The sequence below is a fragment of the Rhinolophus sinicus genome, chromosome 8, assembly GCF_057876585.1.
Source record: "Rhinolophus sinicus isolate RSI-liver-muscle chromosome 8, RSI-T2T, whole genome shotgun sequence".
NCBI classification, from domain to species: Eukaryota; Metazoa; Chordata; class Mammalia; order Chiroptera; family Rhinolophidae; genus Rhinolophus; species Rhinolophus sinicus.
Genome location: NC_142508.1, coordinates 21279951 through 21300863, shown reverse-complemented (window position 1 = coordinate 21300863; position 20913 = coordinate 21279951). Strand labels below are relative to the sequence as shown.

Below are 20913 nucleotides of genomic sequence, written 5' to 3'. Positions count from 1 at the left end.
ACTTGCAAGATGCGGATATAAATGATCAACAGAAATAATTTAAATTTCACTGGCTTTTATCCCACTTATTTCATTGGGATTCTACACCCTTGCAACCCATCTCCCCAGTATCCTAGGCATTCCTGGAAGTCTCTGATCAGATAAGACACTGTTGATATCTATCTTTTATTTTCCTTTTTTCGCTGCAATCCCATTTTATATGGTTCTGATTCTGTTCCCCCAACATCACTGCTTCCATCAGGTTCCATCCCACCTTCTACTATAGTTGAACTACTGGAGCTTGGGAGCCAAAGCTGCACTGGGTGCTGCTGTGAAGTGGGAAACTATGCTTTACTCCCTGCTGTGCAGCAATACAAACGGTGCTGAGATACACCAAGGGGCAGAGTCTTTGGTGAAAGGGGTATTTCAGTTTGTACTTATATTTCATACTCTCAGTTTCAAATAGTAATTCAAGGAATGACTTGACTGGGACACAAATCAGAGTGATAGACCCAAACCCAGATCAGAATTTCCTTTCCCTTCTAGAGATGAAGCGTGTCTTTCATAGCCGAGCTTGAGATCCCTGCATCCTTTTCCCGGTAGGATGGTTTCTCTCAGGGGGTGTTTCAATCTTCGAATGGCAGAGCCAGAAGTTCCGTTCATCAGGCATGCCCAATACATATAAAAGGTGAATAAAAAATACATGCTTAACCTCTGGCACCACAAGCCTTAAGAGATGAAGCTGTCTTTAGGAAAAATACCTTGATGAGGGCCTGGAGCAGATGAAGTTGAGACCCAAAGGAGTGGGAGGTGGCTGTTACCAAGATATTTTGTTGCTTGCGGATGAGGGTGAAGAGGAGAGAAATGATGAGAGAGATGCCATGGGGAAAAGGTGGGACTGGACCTGGGTGCTACAAGGAAATAGATATGAGAGAAGCCTGTGGGATGCAGGAGGTGGAAAAGGATTTCTAAAGAATAGGAAAGTACTGCAGGTGATTTTCAGTTGATCACTATATGGTTCCTGTGTTCTTATCCATAGAGAGTTCAGGATTGTCACAGAGCATAGACTAGAAGGGTATAGAGAATTTAAGCCAATACACTTAGATTTTATGAAGTAAGAAGTGTTTCCAGATGACATCTGGGTTATATATAGAAGAAAACTAGCTAAGCTTTAATCTGAGAATCTTTCTAAAAAGTTAATTTCAAATCGTACAGCAGAGAGGCATGGATCCAGCCCATGGGAACTACAAACAATTAACCCAGTTAAGCTGCAAATATTTGGACGGGTTCTAGAATGAACCTAGATTGGGTAGGTAGTTTGCTATTCTGGGGAGAGTATAATGTCTTGACGAATGCAAATGAAGATTTAAGTTTTGACTTGAGTTTTAAAGGAATAAAGGCACAGTACTTGGAAGAGAAACAAATAAGAAAATTCATGTCATTGGATAAAGGTCCAGAAGCAACGGGGGGGGGGGGGGGGGGGGAGAGAGAGAGAGAGAGAGAGAGAGAGAACCAGATCTTTTCTTGACTAAATTTAGAAAAGTGAATTAAGGCTTTAGCATGGGGAACATTCAGGGTATGGGCAATAAATTATTGTGGGGGAGGGACTCAGATTAATGTGTGAAGTAATTTGCAGTCATGAAGAGGATAAAATAAAAAGAATGTGTGGACACCATGATTTTGGCTTTCTTGTGTAGAATATACTGGGAGTCAGACTCCAGATGTCGAGAGGACAAAGGAGAGATGGGGAAGTCATGAAAAAGTCAGGACCAGCCCAGGGATTGTGGAAAGGAAAAGAAAGGAGCGGCATAGAATAGAGAAAGGGTTGTTTAGAGATGGATGGCTGTGGGAATAAAACAGAATGAGGCTTGCATTGACCGTATCTCACTGTCACATAGGGGAGTATCAAGAGCCATGCTGTTTATTGGTATTAGTTGCCTAAATGCAAACTCCCATCTGCCCAGGGGGTCTTGTACCTGGTGCCTCAAGCATCCTCTGGCCCCAGCACCTTACCTTTAAAACCTTTTTTAATTTAGTGTTGCTCAACATTAGTGAAGTGGAATGAATAGAAACTACAGCATAGATGATAATTTCCCACACCCAGAACCAGGGTGTCTTCTTAAACAGGCTGTCTATGGCGGAGACAAGTATGGTCAGAAAGTAAGAGGTAAAGAAGACGAGGAAGACGGCGAAAGACCTCAGGGCAGTGGACTGAGCTTTCGTGCTCGAGTTGCCGTGGCCAGTGCTGTGATGTTGCATCTGCCCCAAGTGCTGGGACAGTGAGGATATGAGCACGATGGTGGACGCCACAAACAGGAGGAAAGGAATAGTCAACACAACCAGCTGCTGAGATATCAGAAAATTCTGTAGAACAGCCTGAAGTCTCTCTATCACAGTGTTGTTTCTAGGGAAATGCTTCATGGCCATTAACTTCACAGTGATGTGATTCCTAATAGCTGAAAAGATGATTGTCACACAAGAAGTCAGCAGAGAGCCCAGCAACAGCCAGGGAACCAACCTCAAAATTCTCCATCTCAGCCAGAGGAAGATGGGGTGAGTGAAGGAAGAGATTTTGACACAGTAGACAATGGCAAGCAAGCTGGTTAACCAGAATGAAAGTGTATTGGTGAATTCCCAGATGATCCCTAGGTACCAAAATACCCAGTCAGGGTGGAAATAGGAGCAAAAATTGTATAGCACCGAGGAACACTGTAGACAGACGCGGCAGGAGCCTAGGCTGATGAGAATCATTTCCACAGGTGACACCGTTTTGACCTGAACCCACTCTCTGCCCAGCACTGCAACAATTAAGCTACTCTGCACAATTATTGCCACGGACTCAAGCACATAGATGACGATGAAGAAGACAGTGAGTTGGATGGGGAGCATCCTTCTTCTCCGAAGTATCTTCCCAGACACACACTCAGAATCTCTGCAACAATTTCCAGGGAGGGAACATGTTCCTGGTCCCACCGCTGTCCATGCAAGAAAGTACCTCCCTGTGGATGCAAATTCTCCCCAGCTCATTCTTGACTTCGCCATTTCCCTACCTGCAGGATTTGCCTATGCTTTGCTTGCTGGTTTGTTATCAGGCCTGGAGGCAGGGAAATGTTGTTTGAATGTGGATTCCTGCTCCTGCGGTGATTTGGTTATGCCCATAAAAGAAATGCCTATTTCGTAACTATGCTACTTATTTCCTCGTTATCTCTCTGAGGTGTCTTTAACTTATTTCCCTATCTTCTTTAAGTGATATCTTCACTCTTTTAACCTAAAATGTGGGCCACAGAAAAGATAAATCCACTGTTCATTCATGTTCTGGGTAATACCTATATTCTGCTGAGTGCTGTAGCAACGCCGACATCAGAAACCCTATCTCCCCAACTTCCACAGCAGCTGGGGGTGGGCGCTACAGCCAAAGGGCAAGCATCAAAAGAAAATAATAAAGAAAAGTCCTTACTCTGAGATTCTACCAGCACAATTTCTGGATTCCAGACCTTCAACTATCGACATCCGATACAGACCAGAGAAACCACTGCACACTCCCAGTGCACCCCCACAATCAAGGGGTGGCATCCTTGGCTATTGTTCTGCCAGTGTCAGCACCTGGAGCTTAATGTATCTTTGGGAATTGTTCCTGGTCCATTAACATTGCTGGTTTTTGTTTTTCTCTTTACATAGCTAGGCTCTCTCTGGCGTCGCTCAAGATGAATTGAAGAGGGCCTTCTTTTCATTGTTATTATTATTATTATTATTATTATTATTATTATTATTTTCAGTTATAGTTGATGAAAGAGGGCTTTCTTACCACTAGCAAAACAAGTTTAAAAAAAATTAGGCCTACTGAACAGCCTGGAAGACTTGCTCACTTTTTTATTATTCTCTTCTATTCTATTCCGTCCCGTCCCGTCCCGTCCCGTCCAAACCTATCCTACTCTATGGTAACATTGTATGCCATTGGCTCTGGTGTAATATGGTTCTGTAAAATTGCAGTCCCTTATAAAGTACCCACATACTAGATATTTCTGGAAGAGTCTCCTGTGGGCTCACAAGTCTGACTCCAGTGAGTGCAGGATGGTTTGACCTGTCATGCGCCTGAGGAGGATCCTGCACTTGCGAGCTTCTTCCCTTTGCAGCCGTAGCATGGCCGCTGCTGTAACTCCCGCCCCACCCCACCCCACGTCCTATGATCACGCTGCTGGCAGCCCAATCCCCAAGGCCCTGAGCCTCAGCCGAGCAGTCAGTGGCCTATGGCGAAGCAGACCTGTGGTCACACTCTGAACTGTGTGAGGGGACTTGGAAGTATAACTCCTTGCCTTTCTGTCCCTTGTAACTTCCCCAGAGGCAAATCTGGTTTGTAGTTGCACAGACAATTATAACAGCACCCTCAGGAAGCCAGTTTTTTCTTTTTTTCTATCTTGATTCTGGGCACAGCTCTATGCATTTAATGTGTTGGTGTGGAAGTGAATACTTGTTGTGTGGCGCCTTGGAACACAAAGTGGGTCATTGAAAAGCTCAGGGGTAAAAAGATCCCTATAAGCATGGAACTTGGGAATGTGTAGACTTTGGGTACTGTTTCGGGTAAGGGACAAACTACACATTACTTCTAAATAGCTAGGAATTGATTCATAGCTTTCGAGGCAGACTAGAGAATGAATTCAGGAAATGAGTTTGGAAAAACTACACCAGATAGACACTAAATATTTAATTAGTGACTTCAAAAATGAGAAGAGAATTCTAATAATTGTTACTTAGTAAGGGAAACAAAGTGAAAATCATGGACACTTATATGTGATAAGCACCAAATCTGTATGGACTTTAATTATTCAAGGAAGAGAAAATAGAAGTGATCTAACGTGAAGTTTAGAATTTGTGAACACAAAACAAGAAACCACTAAGCTCATAATTTTTTTTAAACCATAGTTTAAAAAAATTACATTAGGAAACAAAATATTAGAAAGCATTGGCTTTACTTTCTCAATAAAACGTAAGAATCAGGAAAATTTGAAAATGAGATGACAAAAGAAGAGTTTACAACTAAAAGATGAATTGCTTGAAATGTATCCAGACGTAAGAAGGGAGAAAGATGAGCTAAGAAATGATGGGAAGGGAAATATGCAATAATAGCAATAACATCTGCCTTTTGTCCTGGATACACTATGCATGTTGCCTCCTAAATACTCTGTTTCATTCTGAGAAACCCCACAATGCTTGTGATTGTCCAAACCTCCATATGAGGGTCCTTGCTACATCCCTCATGACCGGATAGCAGACACAGCAGTTTGACCAGGAACGAGCATCTGTCCAAATTAGCCACTCGTAGCATGGCCTCAGCCTGAGAGACGGCCTGGCATGACTATTGCACAGGAGCACTCCTATGTGGTAGTAACCAATTCAATAACCAGATACTCACATTAGGAGAGTCTGAATATGAGACACACAAAGTGAGTCCCTAGGTTGGTGGTTAATGCTCCCTGGAGTTAGAAGTTCAAAGTCGGGCTCTTTCATTGCATGTGCATGTGAATCATGTAAAACACTACAACCCCTAGGAGGTAATTAGAAAATAACTGTTGAATGAATGGTGACAACAGAGAGAATAGACTAGAGAGACACATGTCCTACTGTATTACAAGTGTCAGGGCCTTGAAAATCATAAAACCAGCAGCCTAACACAGTAGAGAAACATACACTGTTATTATGTGTGATTATAGTCCTGTGTCATTCAACGGCTGAAATTGGCAAAGATGCCAAAATACACGTGTGTCCAAATTGGCAGCTATGTTTTAGGGAAAAACTTGTGTCTTCGGCATTTCCTTTGAACAAATGCATTCAACTCTTGCAGTGAGACGAATTGGTGATTACAAATTTTTATGCATCATATGTGACATTGTGGAAAGTGAATCCCATGGCTTGTACTGCTGTGAATGTGCACTATTGATCAGCATTTGAACCAATGGGACTGGCAAAATGAGCCCCAAGTTAATACAACGTGAATTCAACAATGCTCCGGTCATGCTCCCATCACATGGTAGTTTATTTAATTGTTGTGGTAAAACAATGGCCCCTGAAACGTTCATGTCCTAGTCCCCCAAACCTGTGAACATGTTATTTTATCTGGCAAAAGGGACTTTGCATGTATGACTAAGTTAAGGATCTTGAATGGGAAGATTATTCTTGAAAATCTGGGTGGGCCCAATGTAATCACAAAGGTCCTTACGAGAGAGGTAGTGTGGGGTGAGAGCCAGAGGGAAATGAAATGATGGAAGCAGAGATCGGAGTCATGAGCCAAGGGATTCAGGCAGCTTCTAAAAGCAAAGGAAAACAAAGAACAAATGCCCTTCTAGAGCAGGGAGAAGAAGCACAGCTCTGCAGATACCTTGATTTAGACCTAGACTCTGACCTCCAAAACTTTAAGATAATAAGTTTATGCAGAAGTCCCTTCTTATCCATGGGGGGAATGCTAAGACCCCAGGTGGATGCCTGAAAAAGCAGAGTACCAAACCCTATATGTACTGTTTTTTCTCATATATACATACATACATACATACAATAAATTTTAATTTATAAATAAGGCACAGTAAGTAACAACAGTAATTAATAATAAAATACATTATAACGGTAATAACTGTAATAATAAAACTGTATACCGATAATAATAACTGTAATAAATTGTAACTGTAATAAGAGTTATATGAATGTGGTCTCTCTCTCCAAGTATGTTTTGGACTGTACTCACCCTTTTTCTTGCGATGATGTGAGATGATTTAATGTCTACGTGGAGAGATGAAGTGAAGTGAATGACGCAGTCATTGTGACGTAGCGTTAGGCTACTGTTGACCTTCTATGGATAATTCAGAAGGAGGATCACTGAGCCGTGATGATGTCATGTCTTCCACCCACAAATTTAATGCATTTTCCATCTAAACTAAGTACTTAGTCACACACTGTAGCTGTAACTCTTGCAGTTTGTGGTGCAACAACACAACTAGCAGGAACTTCTCTTTTTTTCTTCACAATGTCATGGGTAGAAGATTTATTCTTGCCATAGATTTTAGCATCCTCAGCATACAATACTTTTTTCTTTTCTTATTAAGTTGAGAACTTTCATCTTTTCATGTAAAAGAAGCACTTTATGGCTTCTCTTTGGCATATCTAAATTGGCAGTATCCTATGCTTGCACTTTGGGGACATTATTAAAATATAGGTGACTGGAACACAAGCACTGTGGTAGTATGACAGTTGCTATGACAACCAAGATGGCGGCTACTAACTGACTAAAGGGTAGGGAGCATACGCAGTGTGGAGATGCGGACAATAGGCTGAGTCATGTCCCGGGCAGATGGAGCGGGACATCGCAGATTTTATCAGGCTACTCAGAACGGCATACAATTTAAAACTTACAAATTACTTCTGGAATTTTCCATTTAATATTTTGGACTGCAGTTGACTGCAGGTAACTGAAATCTTGGATACTCTATACATACAATGGAATATTATTCAGCTTTCTTTAAAAAAGAAAATGCTGCTATTTGTGACAACATGGATAAACGTTGAGGACATTATGCTAAGGGAAATAATCTAGGCACAGTAGGGCAAATACTGCGTAATTCCACTTATATGAGTTATCTAAAATTGTCAAACTCATAGAAGCAGAGAATACAATACTGATTTCCAGGGGCTGGGAGGTGGGGAAAATGGGGAGTTGTTGTTCAATGGGGATAAAGTGTCAGTTATGCGAGATGAATAAGTACTAGACACCTGCTGTACAGCACAGTGCCATGTTAACAATGTGGTATTGTGCATTCAAAACTTGTTAAGAGGGTAAATGTCATGTTAAGTGTTTACCACAAAGACAAAACAAAAAACACAGGGATATAAGGAAACTCTGGGAGGTGTCGCATGTGTCTGTTACCTTAACTGTGTATCATCCTGTTTGAATATGTCTAAATTCATCACATTCTACACATTAAATATGCATAGTTTTTGTATATCAATTACACTTCAATATGGCTTTAAAAATAAAAAAAGGAATTAAAATTAAAACAATAACTGAAACCTGAGTTCCATCCCTAGTACTGTGGTTTAATTGCCTGGGTAGTCGGATTTTTAAAAAATCACCCCATCTAGTTCTAAAGTGCAGCTCAGTTTTAGACACACTGTTTTTACAGCCACCTCTGTGGAGAAGACACCTGCATAGGTGGTGATAATAACAAAACTCCTAAATAATTTACTTTTAAAATCATCTGTGGGAAGGGAAGTGAGCTCTTAGTTTTATAAGCTGTTAACAATTGGAAAATAACAGGAGTGTCCACTGCTCCAGGAATTATTTTGTAGATCCATGTTATAAAAAGGGCCTTCTTTAAAAAATGGTTTTATCCCTCAGTGCGTTAACACAATATGAATCTTGTTGGAGCTTTCTTAGTTCCCAAACTGAAGATGTATAATGTTCTTATATCCCACCCCCCGAAAATCTGACACATTAATTATACTACAAAAGCCATAACTTTTCTGTGACTACAAATGAAATGTTTAATGCTATATATTGTAATATTTTCAAAGCATTCACCAACCCTGTATGTGTTATAATGATCTAATAACGTAAGAGCCTGCACATTACACAAAATCTAGGGCCTCTAAACAAAGCCTTCTTCTCTGAAGATCCTATGAACATTTATACTCTATGTACCTCTTTTAACTTCCCTGTGTTAAATAAATTCAGAGATAGTTCAGCTCTGGAGGCAACTTAAACCTACTCTTGCTTTCTATAAAGAAGCTCCTTGCTTCTTTTCAGTCTGTGACTCAGTCTCATTTTTTATGGTATATACTTGTAACATGGAGGAAGATTGCATCCAGCCTTAGACTGTGGGAAAAATGATTTCATTCTCACCCCAAAATGAACAGCATGTTTGCTTACCTGCCTTCCCCTTTATAACTAACTCCCTTTCCTGAAAAATAGAACGCCTTCCCCCACAGGCTTGTCATGGAGTTTTTGTGTGTGCCTTTGATCCTTGTTGCAGCAATCCCAGATTTGTCACAAAACCCTGGATTCAGCTGTTTTCCCAATAAGCATTCAATAACAGAACTGTTCATTTGGTGTGGCAATGACACTCAAATAGTCACCATTTCACAGAATATCTGATAGTAACTAATGTGGTTCAAGCATTGAATCATAGGGCATTCTCTCTCCTATTTCTCATTTTGCCATCAGCCTGTATGGCCTGAAGCAAGTGATCCTTCCTTCCTTCCTTCCTGTCTTTCTTCCTGTCTTTCTTCCTTCCTTTCTTCCTTTCTTTTCTTTTCTTTTCTTTTCTTTTCTTTTCTTTTCTTTTCTTTTCTTTTCTTTTCTTTTCTTTTCTTTTCTTTCTTTCTTTCTTTCTTTCTTTCTTTCTTTCTTTTGCTTTTCATTTCATTCTTTAAACAAGAATCATAGTATTAATTTGTTCAGTCTGCAATTTATGGAATGTACATATTACTGAAACCCAGTCAACTGGCAAACTGCAAATTATATAAAATACAAGAACTCTCACTTAACACTAAAATGATGCCACCCATAGGCTTTAGGCAAAACTCTTACCTAAAGGAGTGAAAGGCCAGCATCACCATCAACAACAAAACAACTGCGTTTCAGGTGACACATGTAACTCCACTCGGCATGGCCTCTCGCTTCCTCATTCGGACATTTTCCTCATTCAGCATTATCCCTGATGCCCTAGAACTTTTGAACACTCAAGGAGCAGAGCTTCCAGTGATCTGCAGTAACGTGGAGGAGAAGAAACCCCTGTCTCCTGTTATATTCAATTAGAGGGGTACAAAAGCCGAACATACTCCAGAGACTCAGAGATGTTTCGTGGACGTTGCCTCTCTCCCTAGGACATAGTATAAGCCTGCGAGTCTGGGAGGTGTTAGGGCAGAATGAGAGACACTTCCCTTAGAGATATTCCTCTCTTGCAATGTCTAAAGCCATGGTTCCCATGGGTTACCAGCATCAGTAGCTCCTGGAAAATTGTTAGAAATGCAAATTCTTGGCCCTACCCAGACCTACTGAATCAGAAATTCAGGGAGTGGGACCCAACCATCTGAATTTTAACAAGTGATTTTGAAGACTGATAAAGCTTGAGAATCACTGATTTAAACACATCATGTCTGGTCCCTTCCAGCCTTGGGGTGATGCAAGCCCTCGCACATATAGGCTAGCCTACGGTCACTTCTCAGGATGCTCATTATGAATTTATCTGACTCCAATGGAAGACACAATTCTGTTCTGGCTGAGACTCTTTCAACATGTAAAAGAAGTGAGGTTTTTGTGTTTGTTTTTAGTAAATGGTGTACCACTGTGAAAATTTCCTTGTCCTAATTTTGGGGCAGTATAATATTTTCAGGGGTTGGGTACCTTAGACAGAGGTTTTAGAATAAATCTTTACTTAATAATATGTGGTAAAGGAGAATGAGAGATAGACGGGCTTGGAAGAGCTGTGAGAAACCTTTACTTGCTTATCTTCTGTATCTTTCTCGAGTGCAAGGGCAAGAATTCATCATCCAGTCCTGGATGCAAACAACGCTGTCAACCTTCATGGTTGACTTGGTGGTAACCCAGAGGATTTGCGTAGGAAAAACAGAACGGGCGAATGAAAATATCAAGAAGGAAAACTGGACAACGAAGAGAAACAGGGCAAGAGTACTCAAGCCTCCTGGTTTTTGTCTCATCTCAGAATGTAGACTTGTTCACAGCTGGCATTAACCCTCTTTCCAGGGGCAAGGAAGGCTGCGAAGGGACTATGGTCCTGGAGTTTGGAAACCGTCACTTCTCAAGGGTAAAGGTGCCAACCACATGCTACTACCCTGCTAGGACCAGTTCCATCCCCCAAACCTTAACACCCCCAAATTTATAACTTTTTGAAAGGTAAATAATAGCATGTTATTATGTGATAGCAATAATCTAGTAGAGCAGGGGAAATTGATGATGTGGGGGGAAAAGGGTGGGAGAGAGAGAGAGAGAGAAAGAGAGAGACTAGCTTTTGGAGCTTTGTCCTTAGTAAGCAAGAGGTGGTGGGATCTAGTCAAGTAGAGGAGTTGCCTTTGTTGTATGTGACGGTGTTTCTGTTTTTGTTTTTCCCTAGTAGCAGCAGGAAAAGAAGTATACATATGATAACGTGTAGACAGTGATAACATGATAGAAGTTCCTTTCTAGTTGTGCTTATTTTTTCAGTGAAGTTGGAAGCAAGGTCCCAAGAGTTGAGAAAGAGGAAAGGATGCAATGTTGGAATTTGAAGACCGGTGAATTTACCCAAGAGATATTTAGGAGACAGACACATCTTGCAAAACTCCAGAGGGCAGCATTTACATAGACTAGTCCGCAAGAAGCTGTGGGGGTGTGTGTGGCCATAAACCTGTTACTCAGATTCCCTGCTGCTGCCAACATAATTGACTAATGGTCCCCGCCTCTGCCCTCTGGATCCACAACCACATTTGCAACAAGAGTCATGCTTCCCATCGGCCGCTCTCACCTAGTGACCGAGCCTGGTGGCGGTAAAAGGAGGAATAATGTAGATCCATTCCTGTAAGATGGAGGACTCCTTAACTGTGTGCTTTTGGCTCAAGGATGCTTCATTCTGGCTAGAACATCCTTAGAGCTGCACTGCTGTGTAAGAATGTTCCTACCTAATCGTCTCTCCTCCCTCCACTCCTTCATAGAAGTCAAGTCTCATCTGAGTCTGAATTCTATCTCTATCTTCTCCAGCTTCATCCTCTTTTTGCTTCACAGGCATTTCTCCAATAAAGCTCTTGCATATCTAATGCTATTTTGATGTCTACCTTTTGGAAGCTGAACAAATGTAAGTGGTACCAGGAATGGCCTGAGAAACAGGTTATAAAATAGGGTTTGGGGACTGACTCACTCATATCTCAGCAAGCAAAGAAAACCACAATATGAGTGTTATTTGGAACACAAAGATTCTCTGACATAAGATGGTGGCCTGGTTGCTGGAGATTTCACCCCTGGTGAAACATACCTGCAGAATGAACTAAACTGCCTTTGCAGTTGTGATGACTTAGTTATTTAAAAGATACAGAGGGGGCAATATCTACAAAGACAGTGGAATTGGCTAGTTGCTGCTAGGTTGTATTGACACCCCGGAGAGGTATAAGTGGCAAGTGGGGTCCACTGACAAGCAATCAAAAGCTAAATGTGAGAGCCAGAGGCACATTTCGTAGATTATAATCAGGCCCTTATCACTTACAGTGGAAGAGCAAAGACCAGACACAACTAAGCAATAAAATGAAAATCTGATAGTGTTGCAGAAACGTCATTTAAATGTTCAGCCAAGGCAGGTCTGTTAGGATAAAGTAGGGCCTTGGTTGGGCAAACCTGGGATACTTTATACACCTGGGATGGAGGATATCTGAATTCCTGCTCCTTAGAATTTTGGCTGTACAAACACCATTGAACACTCAAAACTATCAGAGGTGTTCTACCATTCGCTGAGAAATCTAATACATCTCCCACACTGGAGGATGCCACGAGTACAGAGGCCTCTCCCTCCTAGGCTTCAAGTACCATCCTCAGGAGCTGTCCCATCTCCTCTCCTGGGTGCCAGACTGGTCACAAATGTTAAGTCCCTGGAAGGCCTAGTGGGGACATGATAAACCTGATAAAACAGGAAAAGAGATTAAACAGAAAAGGAACTGCACAAAATGGGTTGGGGGTATTAATAGCAGACTATACTCACATCAGGGAAATGCAAATCAAAGCCAGAAGGTGTTATTATCTCACACCTATTAGAATGGCCATCATAGAAAAGGCAAGACATAACAAGTGTTGGTGAGGATGTAGAGAAAAGGGAACTCTTTTGCACTGTTAGTGGGAATGTAAATTGGTACAACCATTATGGAAAACAGTATGAAATTTCCTCAATAAATTAAAAATAGAACTAACATAAGATCTGCAATCCCACTTCTGGGTATTTATCCAAAGAAAATGAAATCACTATCTCAAAGAGATATCTGCACCCTCATGTTCATTGCAGCATTATTCACAATGGTCAGGACATATGAACAACCTAAGTGTCTATTGATGGACGAATGGATAAAGAAAACATGATTACACATTTATACCTGTATCAATATAGATATTTATTATATAGATATGTTATTCAGCCAGAAAAAAAAAAAAAAGAAGGAAATCCTGCCATTTGAGACAACATGATGAACCTTGAGGGCAGTGTGCTAAGTGAAATAAGTCACACAGAGAAAGACAAATACTGTATGTTTTCACTTATGTGGTCAACCTAAAAAAGATAAATTCATAGCAATAGAGAATAGACTGGTGGTTCCAGGGACTGGGGCGGGGGGGGGGGGTAATAGGGAGATGTTGATCAAGAGGTACAAAGTTTCAGCTATATAAGATGAATATATTCTGGGGATCTGGCGTACAGTATGGTAGCTGTAGTTAGCAATACTGTATTACATACTTGAAAGTTGTTAAGAGAGTAGAACCTAAATGTTATCACAACACACACACAATTATGGAAGGGCTGGAAGTGTCAACTAACTTTATTGTACCAATTGTCTCACAATATACATGTATTAAGTCAGCACATTATACATCTTAAACTTACATATGGGTATGTCAATAATATCTCAACAAAGCTGGAAAAAATAACAACTTAGACTCTGCAGGTGAAAAGATATGTGAACTTAAGGAAACAACGATAGAACCTATTGAAACAAAACTCAGAAAAAACGAGAGAGAGAGAGAGAGAGAGAGAGAGAGAGAGAGAGAGAGAGAACATTACTGTAGAACAACTTTGAGTGGTCTAATATACATGTCATTCGTGTCCCTGTAGGAGGTGAGATGGGGGAGAGGGGAAGGAACAGAATAACATTTGAAGATGTTTTTTAAAAACATAATGGTAGGCTCAGTAGATAAATGGATAAAGTGTGACATATTCACACAATGGAATATTATTCAATGCTAAAAATAAATGAGCTATCAAGCCATGAAAAGACATTGAGAAAACTTAAATACATATTATTAAATAAAAGAAGTCAATCTGAAAATGTAAATTATAATTCCAACTCTATGATATTTGGGAAATGCAAAATTATGGAGACGGTAAAAAGATCAATGGTTATCAGGGGTTAGAGGGAGTGTGGAGGATTTTTAGGGCATTGAAAATATTCTGTATGCTACTATAAAGGTAAATAAAAGTTATTATACATTTGTCAAGACCCACAGAATGTACAACACCCAAAGTCAACCCTACTGTAACTTACAGACTTTGAGTGGAGGTAGTGATGTGTCAACACAGATTCCTTGACTGTAACAAATGTATGACTCTGGAGCAGGACGATGCTAGTGGGGAAGGATGTGCCTGTGTGGGGGCAGGAGACATATCAGAACTACTTTCTGTTCAATGTTGTTGTGAACCCAAATCCATTCCAAAAAATAAAATAAAATAATAAAATAAAATCTACTGAAAAATAATGGTAGGAATTCTTATAAACTCATGAATTTAAGAAGCTTAATGAATCCCAAACACAAGAAACATGAAGCATATAACAATCAAATTACTTAAAACCAGTGCTAATGAGAAAATTCTATAGGTAGCCAGAGGAAAAAAGAAAGATGAATTGAGTACAGAGGGAAAATTATAAGAATGAGAGAAGACTTCTTGCAGGAACAACGGAATCCAGAATATAGGTGAGCAAAATTTTAATGCACTGAATGGAAAACTAAAAGTCAATTTCAAATTCTATAGTCGCAAAAAATATCAAAAATTCAGGTGAACTAAATACTTTTGCAGACATATGAAAGCTGAAAGAATTTATTATTAACTGACTGACCAGATCCAGTGCTGGTAATACTATGGTTACCCAAATTTTTTTTTTTTTCTTTGGAGGAGTAAGGAAGTGACAGTAGATCATTTCATAAACTTATTTCTTAGATAAAGACATAGCCAGAGAAAACTAAATGAGAGATTAACCATAATCTTAAATCTTATATCAACCAAAGGAAGAATAAGGGGAGAACTTTCTATTAATTATCACTTATCTCCTTAGGAGTTCAGACCCCTTGAGAAGCTAACACCAAAATAGGGTTCAATGTGCAAGAGATTTATTTTGTAAATGCCTATGAAAGAAAAATGGAGATACCTGAAGAAGATGAGATCCTTCAGACAATGATACAGGTCTGACCTTTAGTGAAAGAGAGAAGCCAGCAAGGAAGATGGGGAAGCAGGAGTCTTAGACTACAATACAATTCTAAGAAAGTTTCAGTCAGGCCAATGAGACATCCTTAAGCCAAAGGTGTATGGTTGAGGAGTCTCCTATCTTGCAAAAGTAGGACAGCGTCTATACTGTCACAGACAGCTATTCTAAGCTTTCCTAAGGCTATTCCTAACTTCTCAAAAATATCTTCTCATTATCACAAAGGGAACCAGATGAAGGAATGCATACAGACAATTAGAAATTCACCCATGTTGGGAAAATAATTCACACGAGTGCTATAATGGTAGGAAACCATAGGAATCTCTACATGGAGACATCTACCATCTGCATTAACACAGCTAAAATTTGCCACTGGTGGCAGTTTAGCCTTGTGTCTGGAGTATATAATGATATATTTTATTTCATGGAGCAATAGTTCAAGATTTCATTTAACCCAACAGATAAATTTATAAACAGTATCATGAAAGCAAAATGTAGTGGTGGTGAGGAAAATAAAAGGAGTACTTGAAAAAATGTCAATTGGGTATAATGGCTCTGCAATTATAAAATATGATAATAAACAATATGCTGCTGCTTTGAATATCCTCACAGATTAGATCTGTACAGGATGTTCTCCTTTTCCTCTTCTGTTGTCATGTGCTAAAATAGCACATGTTTCCAAATTACCTTGGAATGAAATGACCTGACTAGAGAATGTTTATCAGAGGAAAAGTCTACTTATGTTTCACCTCCCCGACTCTTCTCAGTCTTTTCCTCCAGATATCCTGACCCTGTTTTCAGCACCTTCAGCCATTTCTCTTGTTTCCTTTCCCCTTGTGACTTCTTCATTAGCTCCTTCAGTATTATTATCGCTACCATCCCGACTTTCCCATCTGTAGCAACATTCTTTTATGATTTTTCTGTGCCTATTCTTCTATGTGTAGTTCATGGCTGGACACAGAGATTTTTCTTCTTTTATTCCTTTTTATTTATATTTCCTCTCCTATCCTCAATTCCTTAGCTAACAATAGTGCCTAACAAGTCTTTGTAAAGGAGATTATTTTTTGTTCTTATGTCTCTATTCTTCCATACAGCTCAGGAAATGGATTTCTATCTCCTTGGTGAGACTGCTCTGCATTTACCCGCTCATCTCGGCATGTCCCACTTCCTGTGCGGTTACTTTCATATTTTGTCCTCTCCCTTAAAAATATTATCTCTATATTTTCAGAGGCTTTTTACTCTCTCAAACTTCTTAACATTCACAGATGATAAAAATCAAGATAAATAAAAACTAAACAAACAAAACTAAAATTGCACAAAATCCTTGTGGCCTTTATTCAGCATCTAATCTTTTAATGCAATACTCAAGGGTGTAGGAGGGACCAGGTCAAATTGGTAGAGTTGTGCTTACCTCCTCTCAGGACCACATCAAAATTACAACGAAACTACAAAAGAGCCATCATTGAGAGTCGCCTGAAGTCTAGCTGATTAGAAGTCCTACAACTACGGACATACAGAAGAAGCCACCTTACGACAGGTAATATGGGCAGAGACACAGAACAGGTCTCATACTCACATGTGATCATTAAAAATCAGGAGAGATACCTTGGCTGTGGAGGTGCCCCCAGAGGAGTGAGGGGTCCCAGCCCCACACCAGACAACCTCAGCCAAGGGTTCCAGTGCTGGGGAGAGAAGTCCCCATAACTTATGGTTGTGAAAACCAGTTGAGATTGTGGCTGAAAGAGAAGGAGGGTGGTTGCACTCCCAGATGCTCCTCTTAAATGAACTGCACACAAACTTACTCACTGATGGGCTCACTTGCTCTGAGCTCCAGCACTGGGGCAGCAGCTTGAAAGGTACCAAAGACATACTGAGTTTTCTGGCTTCAGAGTGAGAGCTGGAGGGGCAGCTTTCTCCCAGACACAGAAGCTGGTGAAAATCATTATTTCTTTGTTGAGCCGTCCTCCTCCTGGCATGCAGATACTGGTAGCCACCATATCTGAGTCTCCATCAACTTGGCTAACACCATTCATATGCCCTGATTCCCCCCATCCAACTCTTGGGCCCACCGAATCCACTTCCAGTGGCTTTTCCCTATAAATGGCCTGCTTTGATTCATGCTTCTGACCTTCCTAAAATACTCAAAGATTCACAAACCCCCAAAAAGCAGCATCTGGCTTTGGCATGTCACATACCTCTGGCTGAGCAGACCTAAGCCTGGCACTAGCAGCAGCCAACCTTGGTTCACAGCTTGGCCTCTCAAGGTACCTCCAAGACCAGCGTGGGTAGATGCCAACTGCAGATTGCTTTGTGGCTCATGCCAGGTGGCCCTGGGCAGGGCACAGGCTGTAGCTGGACTTGGCCTGTGGTGGGGTCCCTCCCAGGAGGTCATGACTCTGGCACAGACAATGGCCAGCTTCAAACCCAGCCAGAGCATTACAGGATGTCTCTGGGGATGACACAATCAAAGGACACACTGGCAGAAACCAGAGCCCTGCAAAAGCAAATCCTGCTCCAATGGTAAACCCCTGCACCACAACTCCTCTACAATAGATATGGTCAGTCTTCACAACAATTAGTCCAAGGATCAATCCCTTACATTGACATGCAAATAGCAACCAAGGCTCAAGTACAACAGGAGGGCACACACAACCCACAAAATGGACACACCTGATGTGCATGGCTCAGGTGACCAGGAAGACTGTGTCACTGAGCTGCACAGCTCACTCACTACATAAAGCCACTCTACTAAGACTGGGAGACATAACAGCCCTACCTAATACATAGAAACAAACACAGGGAGACAGCAAAAATGGGGAGACAGAGAAACATGTCCCAAATAGGTGAACAGAACAAAGCTCCAGAAAAAGAAGTAAACAAATGGAGACAAGCAATCTACCAGATGCAGAATTCAAAACACTGGTTATAAGGATGCTCAATGAGAACTCAGGGAGAACTTCAGTAAAGAGATAGGAAACATAAGAACAGAGATAGAAAACATAAAAATGAACCAGTCAGAAATAAAGACTATAATAACTGAAATAAAGAATGCATTAAAGAGAATCCACAGTAGATATGATGAAGCAGAGGACTGAATCAGTGACTAAGAAGATAAGGCAACAGAAAATACCCAAACAGAACTGCCAAAAAAAAAAAAAAAAAAAAAAAAAAAAAAAAAACAACAAAAAAACAACAACAACAACAAAAAACAGAAACAAAACAATAAACCTGAAAAAAAATTAGGACAGTCTAAGGGGCCTCTGGGCCAAAATCAAGCAATAACGACATTCACATCATAGGGGTAGCGGAAGGAGAAGAGAAAGAACAAGGAATTGAAAACCTACTTGAAGAAATAATGACAGAAAACTTCCCTAACCTGGCAAAGTAAATAGACATCCAAGCCTAGGAAGTGCACAGTCCCAAACAAGATGAACCCAAAGAGGCCCACACCAAGACACACCATAATTAAAATGCCAATAGTTAAAGACAAAGAGAGTATCTTAAAAGCAGCAAGAGAAAAGCAGCTAGTTAGCTACAAGGGAGCTCCCTTAAAACTATCAGCTGATTTCTCAACAGAAACTTTGCAGGCCAGAACGGATTGGCATGAAATATTCAAAGTGATGTAAAGTGAGGACTTACAACCAAGATTACTCTACCCAGCAAAGCTATCCTTTAGAATTGAAGGACAGATAAAGAGCTTCCCAGACAAGAAAAAGCTAAAGGAGTTCATCAACACCAAACTAGAATTACAAGGAATCTTAGAGGGACTTCTTTAAGACAAAAGAAAAAAAATAATCAAAAATATGACTGGCAATAACATATCTATCAATGATTACTTTCAATGTAATGGATTAAATGCTCCAATCAAAAGATATAGGGTGAACTATAATTTTATATATATACATATAGTCACGGGAGGTGGAGTACATCATAGGGAATAGGGTCAATGGAATTGTAACAACTATATACAATGTCAGAGGGGCAATAGATTGTGAGGAATGTAAATGTCTAACTATTAGGTACATTGTTTTGTACACCTGAAACTAATAATAATAATAAAAAGACATGGTGGCCCAATGGATAAGAAAACAAGACCCTCACATATGTTTTGTACACCTGAAACTAATAATAATAATAAAAAGACATGGTGGCCCAATGGATAAGAAAACAAGACCCTCCTACAGGAGACTCACTTCAGGTTGAAAGACACACACAGACTTAAAGGGATGGGAAAAAGATATTTCATGAAAATGGAAACAAACAAAGAAGTTGGGGTAGCAATACTTGTATCAGACAAAATAGACTTTAAAACAAGAGACAAAAATGACCCAGTCATCCCACTTCTGGGTAATTATCCAAACAAACTCAAAACGCTACTTCAAGGGCACCTGTCCATCCATATGTTCATTGCAGCATTGTTCACAATGGCCAAGATGTGGAGGCAGCCTAGGTGTCCTTCGATGGATGAATGGATGAAGAGGATGTGGTGCTTAGATACAATGGAATATTGCTTGGCCTTGGAAGGGAATGGGTTCTCACCATCTGCAGCAGCATGGATGGACCTGGAGGGAATTGTGCTGAGTGGAGTGTCAGACAGAGAAAGACAGATGCAATGTGATTTCACTTATACCTGAAATCTAAAGAACAAAATAAGCAAATAAACAAAACAGAAACAAACTCCAAGAAACAGAGAACATATTGATGGTTGCCAGATGGGACTGGGGTTGCAGGTGGGTGAAAAAGGAGAAGGGATTAAGAAGTACAAATTGGTTGTTACAAAGTAGTCAGGGGTATGGAGGGTATAGCATAAGGATTATAGGCAATAACTTTGTAATAACTATGTATAGTGCCAGGTGGGTCCTAGACTAGTCAGGGGTTCACTTCTTAAATTATATAAATATCTAACCACTATGCTGTACACCTGAAATTAATATAAAATAATGTTGAATGTCAAGGGAATAAGAGGTCCAAATTTCCAGGTATAAAACAAATAAGTCATGGGGATGTGATGTATAACACAGGGAACATAGTCAATAATGTTGTGAAAACATGATGCAGTGTCAGATGGTTGTTGGGCTTATCATGCTGATCACTTCTTTAGGTATAGAAATGTTTGATAACTACTGCATATACCTGAAACTAATATAATATTGTACGCTAGCTATATTTTAATAAATATCTTAAAAACAAACAAAACCTCAAGGGTGTAGACTCTTTCAACATTTCTACCTTCTATTGCTGCTGACACTTTACAACTTATTTCCTCAACAATTTTCCTAAAGCTCTGAAACTACTCACCAGTATATCACCAATTACCTTTTTCTGGCCTTTTATTTTCCCCCTAATAATTTAGTGAGCACCTACTTTATGCAAGGCATTATATTAGGCAGTGTAGAGGGCAGATAAGACAATGAACACACTAATTAACCCTACATTGCTTCTAAGGAGAAAGGTTAAGCCATTTGTTGAGTGCTGGTTAGCAAATGAGCAGAAAATGTAACTGGCTATAAAAAGCAGAAGGTGAGGGAAAATATCATTGTATATGGAAGTAGCACAAGAGACAGATGATAATTACACTAAATGAAGAGTGCTTTAGTATAATGACAACAGAACTCTGTGACCAGATTGTCTGGGTTACAGTTCTAGCTTTATCACTTAATAGTTAGGTGACTTTGATCAAATTATTTACCTCCTTGCATTTTTCTAGCAAATGGGAATACAATTATATCTACC

The 20913-nt window shown here is 40.1% G+C and overlaps 1 protein-coding gene and 1 long non-coding RNA gene across 3 annotated transcripts in view; both read right to left on the bottom strand.

The window, feature by feature from the left end:
* The window catches only part of LOC148757385 (uncharacterized), a 121983-nt gene that overhangs the window by 91583 nt on the left and 9487 nt on the right, over nucleotides 1–20913 (bottom strand). The window contains exon 4 of one of the 2 annotated variants that reach the window (XR_016021955.1): nucleotides 12855–19817. The exons of the other annotated variant lie outside the window; for it this stretch is intronic. This is a non-coding gene — a long non-coding RNA (uncharacterized LOC148757385). Of the gene's footprint in view, nucleotides 1–12854; nucleotides 19818–20913 lie in introns of those variants that run through there. 2 annotated transcript variants of the gene reach the window in all.
* Nucleotides 1493–2868, bottom strand: TAS2R16 (taste 2 receptor member 16). Its single transcript, XM_019750028.3, has one exon. The coding sequence runs from the start codon at nucleotides 2866–2868 to the stop codon at nucleotides 1918–1920; it is 951 nt and encodes a 316-aa protein (XP_019605587.3). The 3' UTR covers nucleotides 1493–1917.

Bases quoted from the DNA above. Each gene is read 5' to 3' on its own strand.
- TAS2R16 (XM_019750028.3), bottom strand. From the start codon at position 2,868: ATGCTCCCCATCCAACTCACTGTCTTCTTCATCGTCATCTATGTGCTT.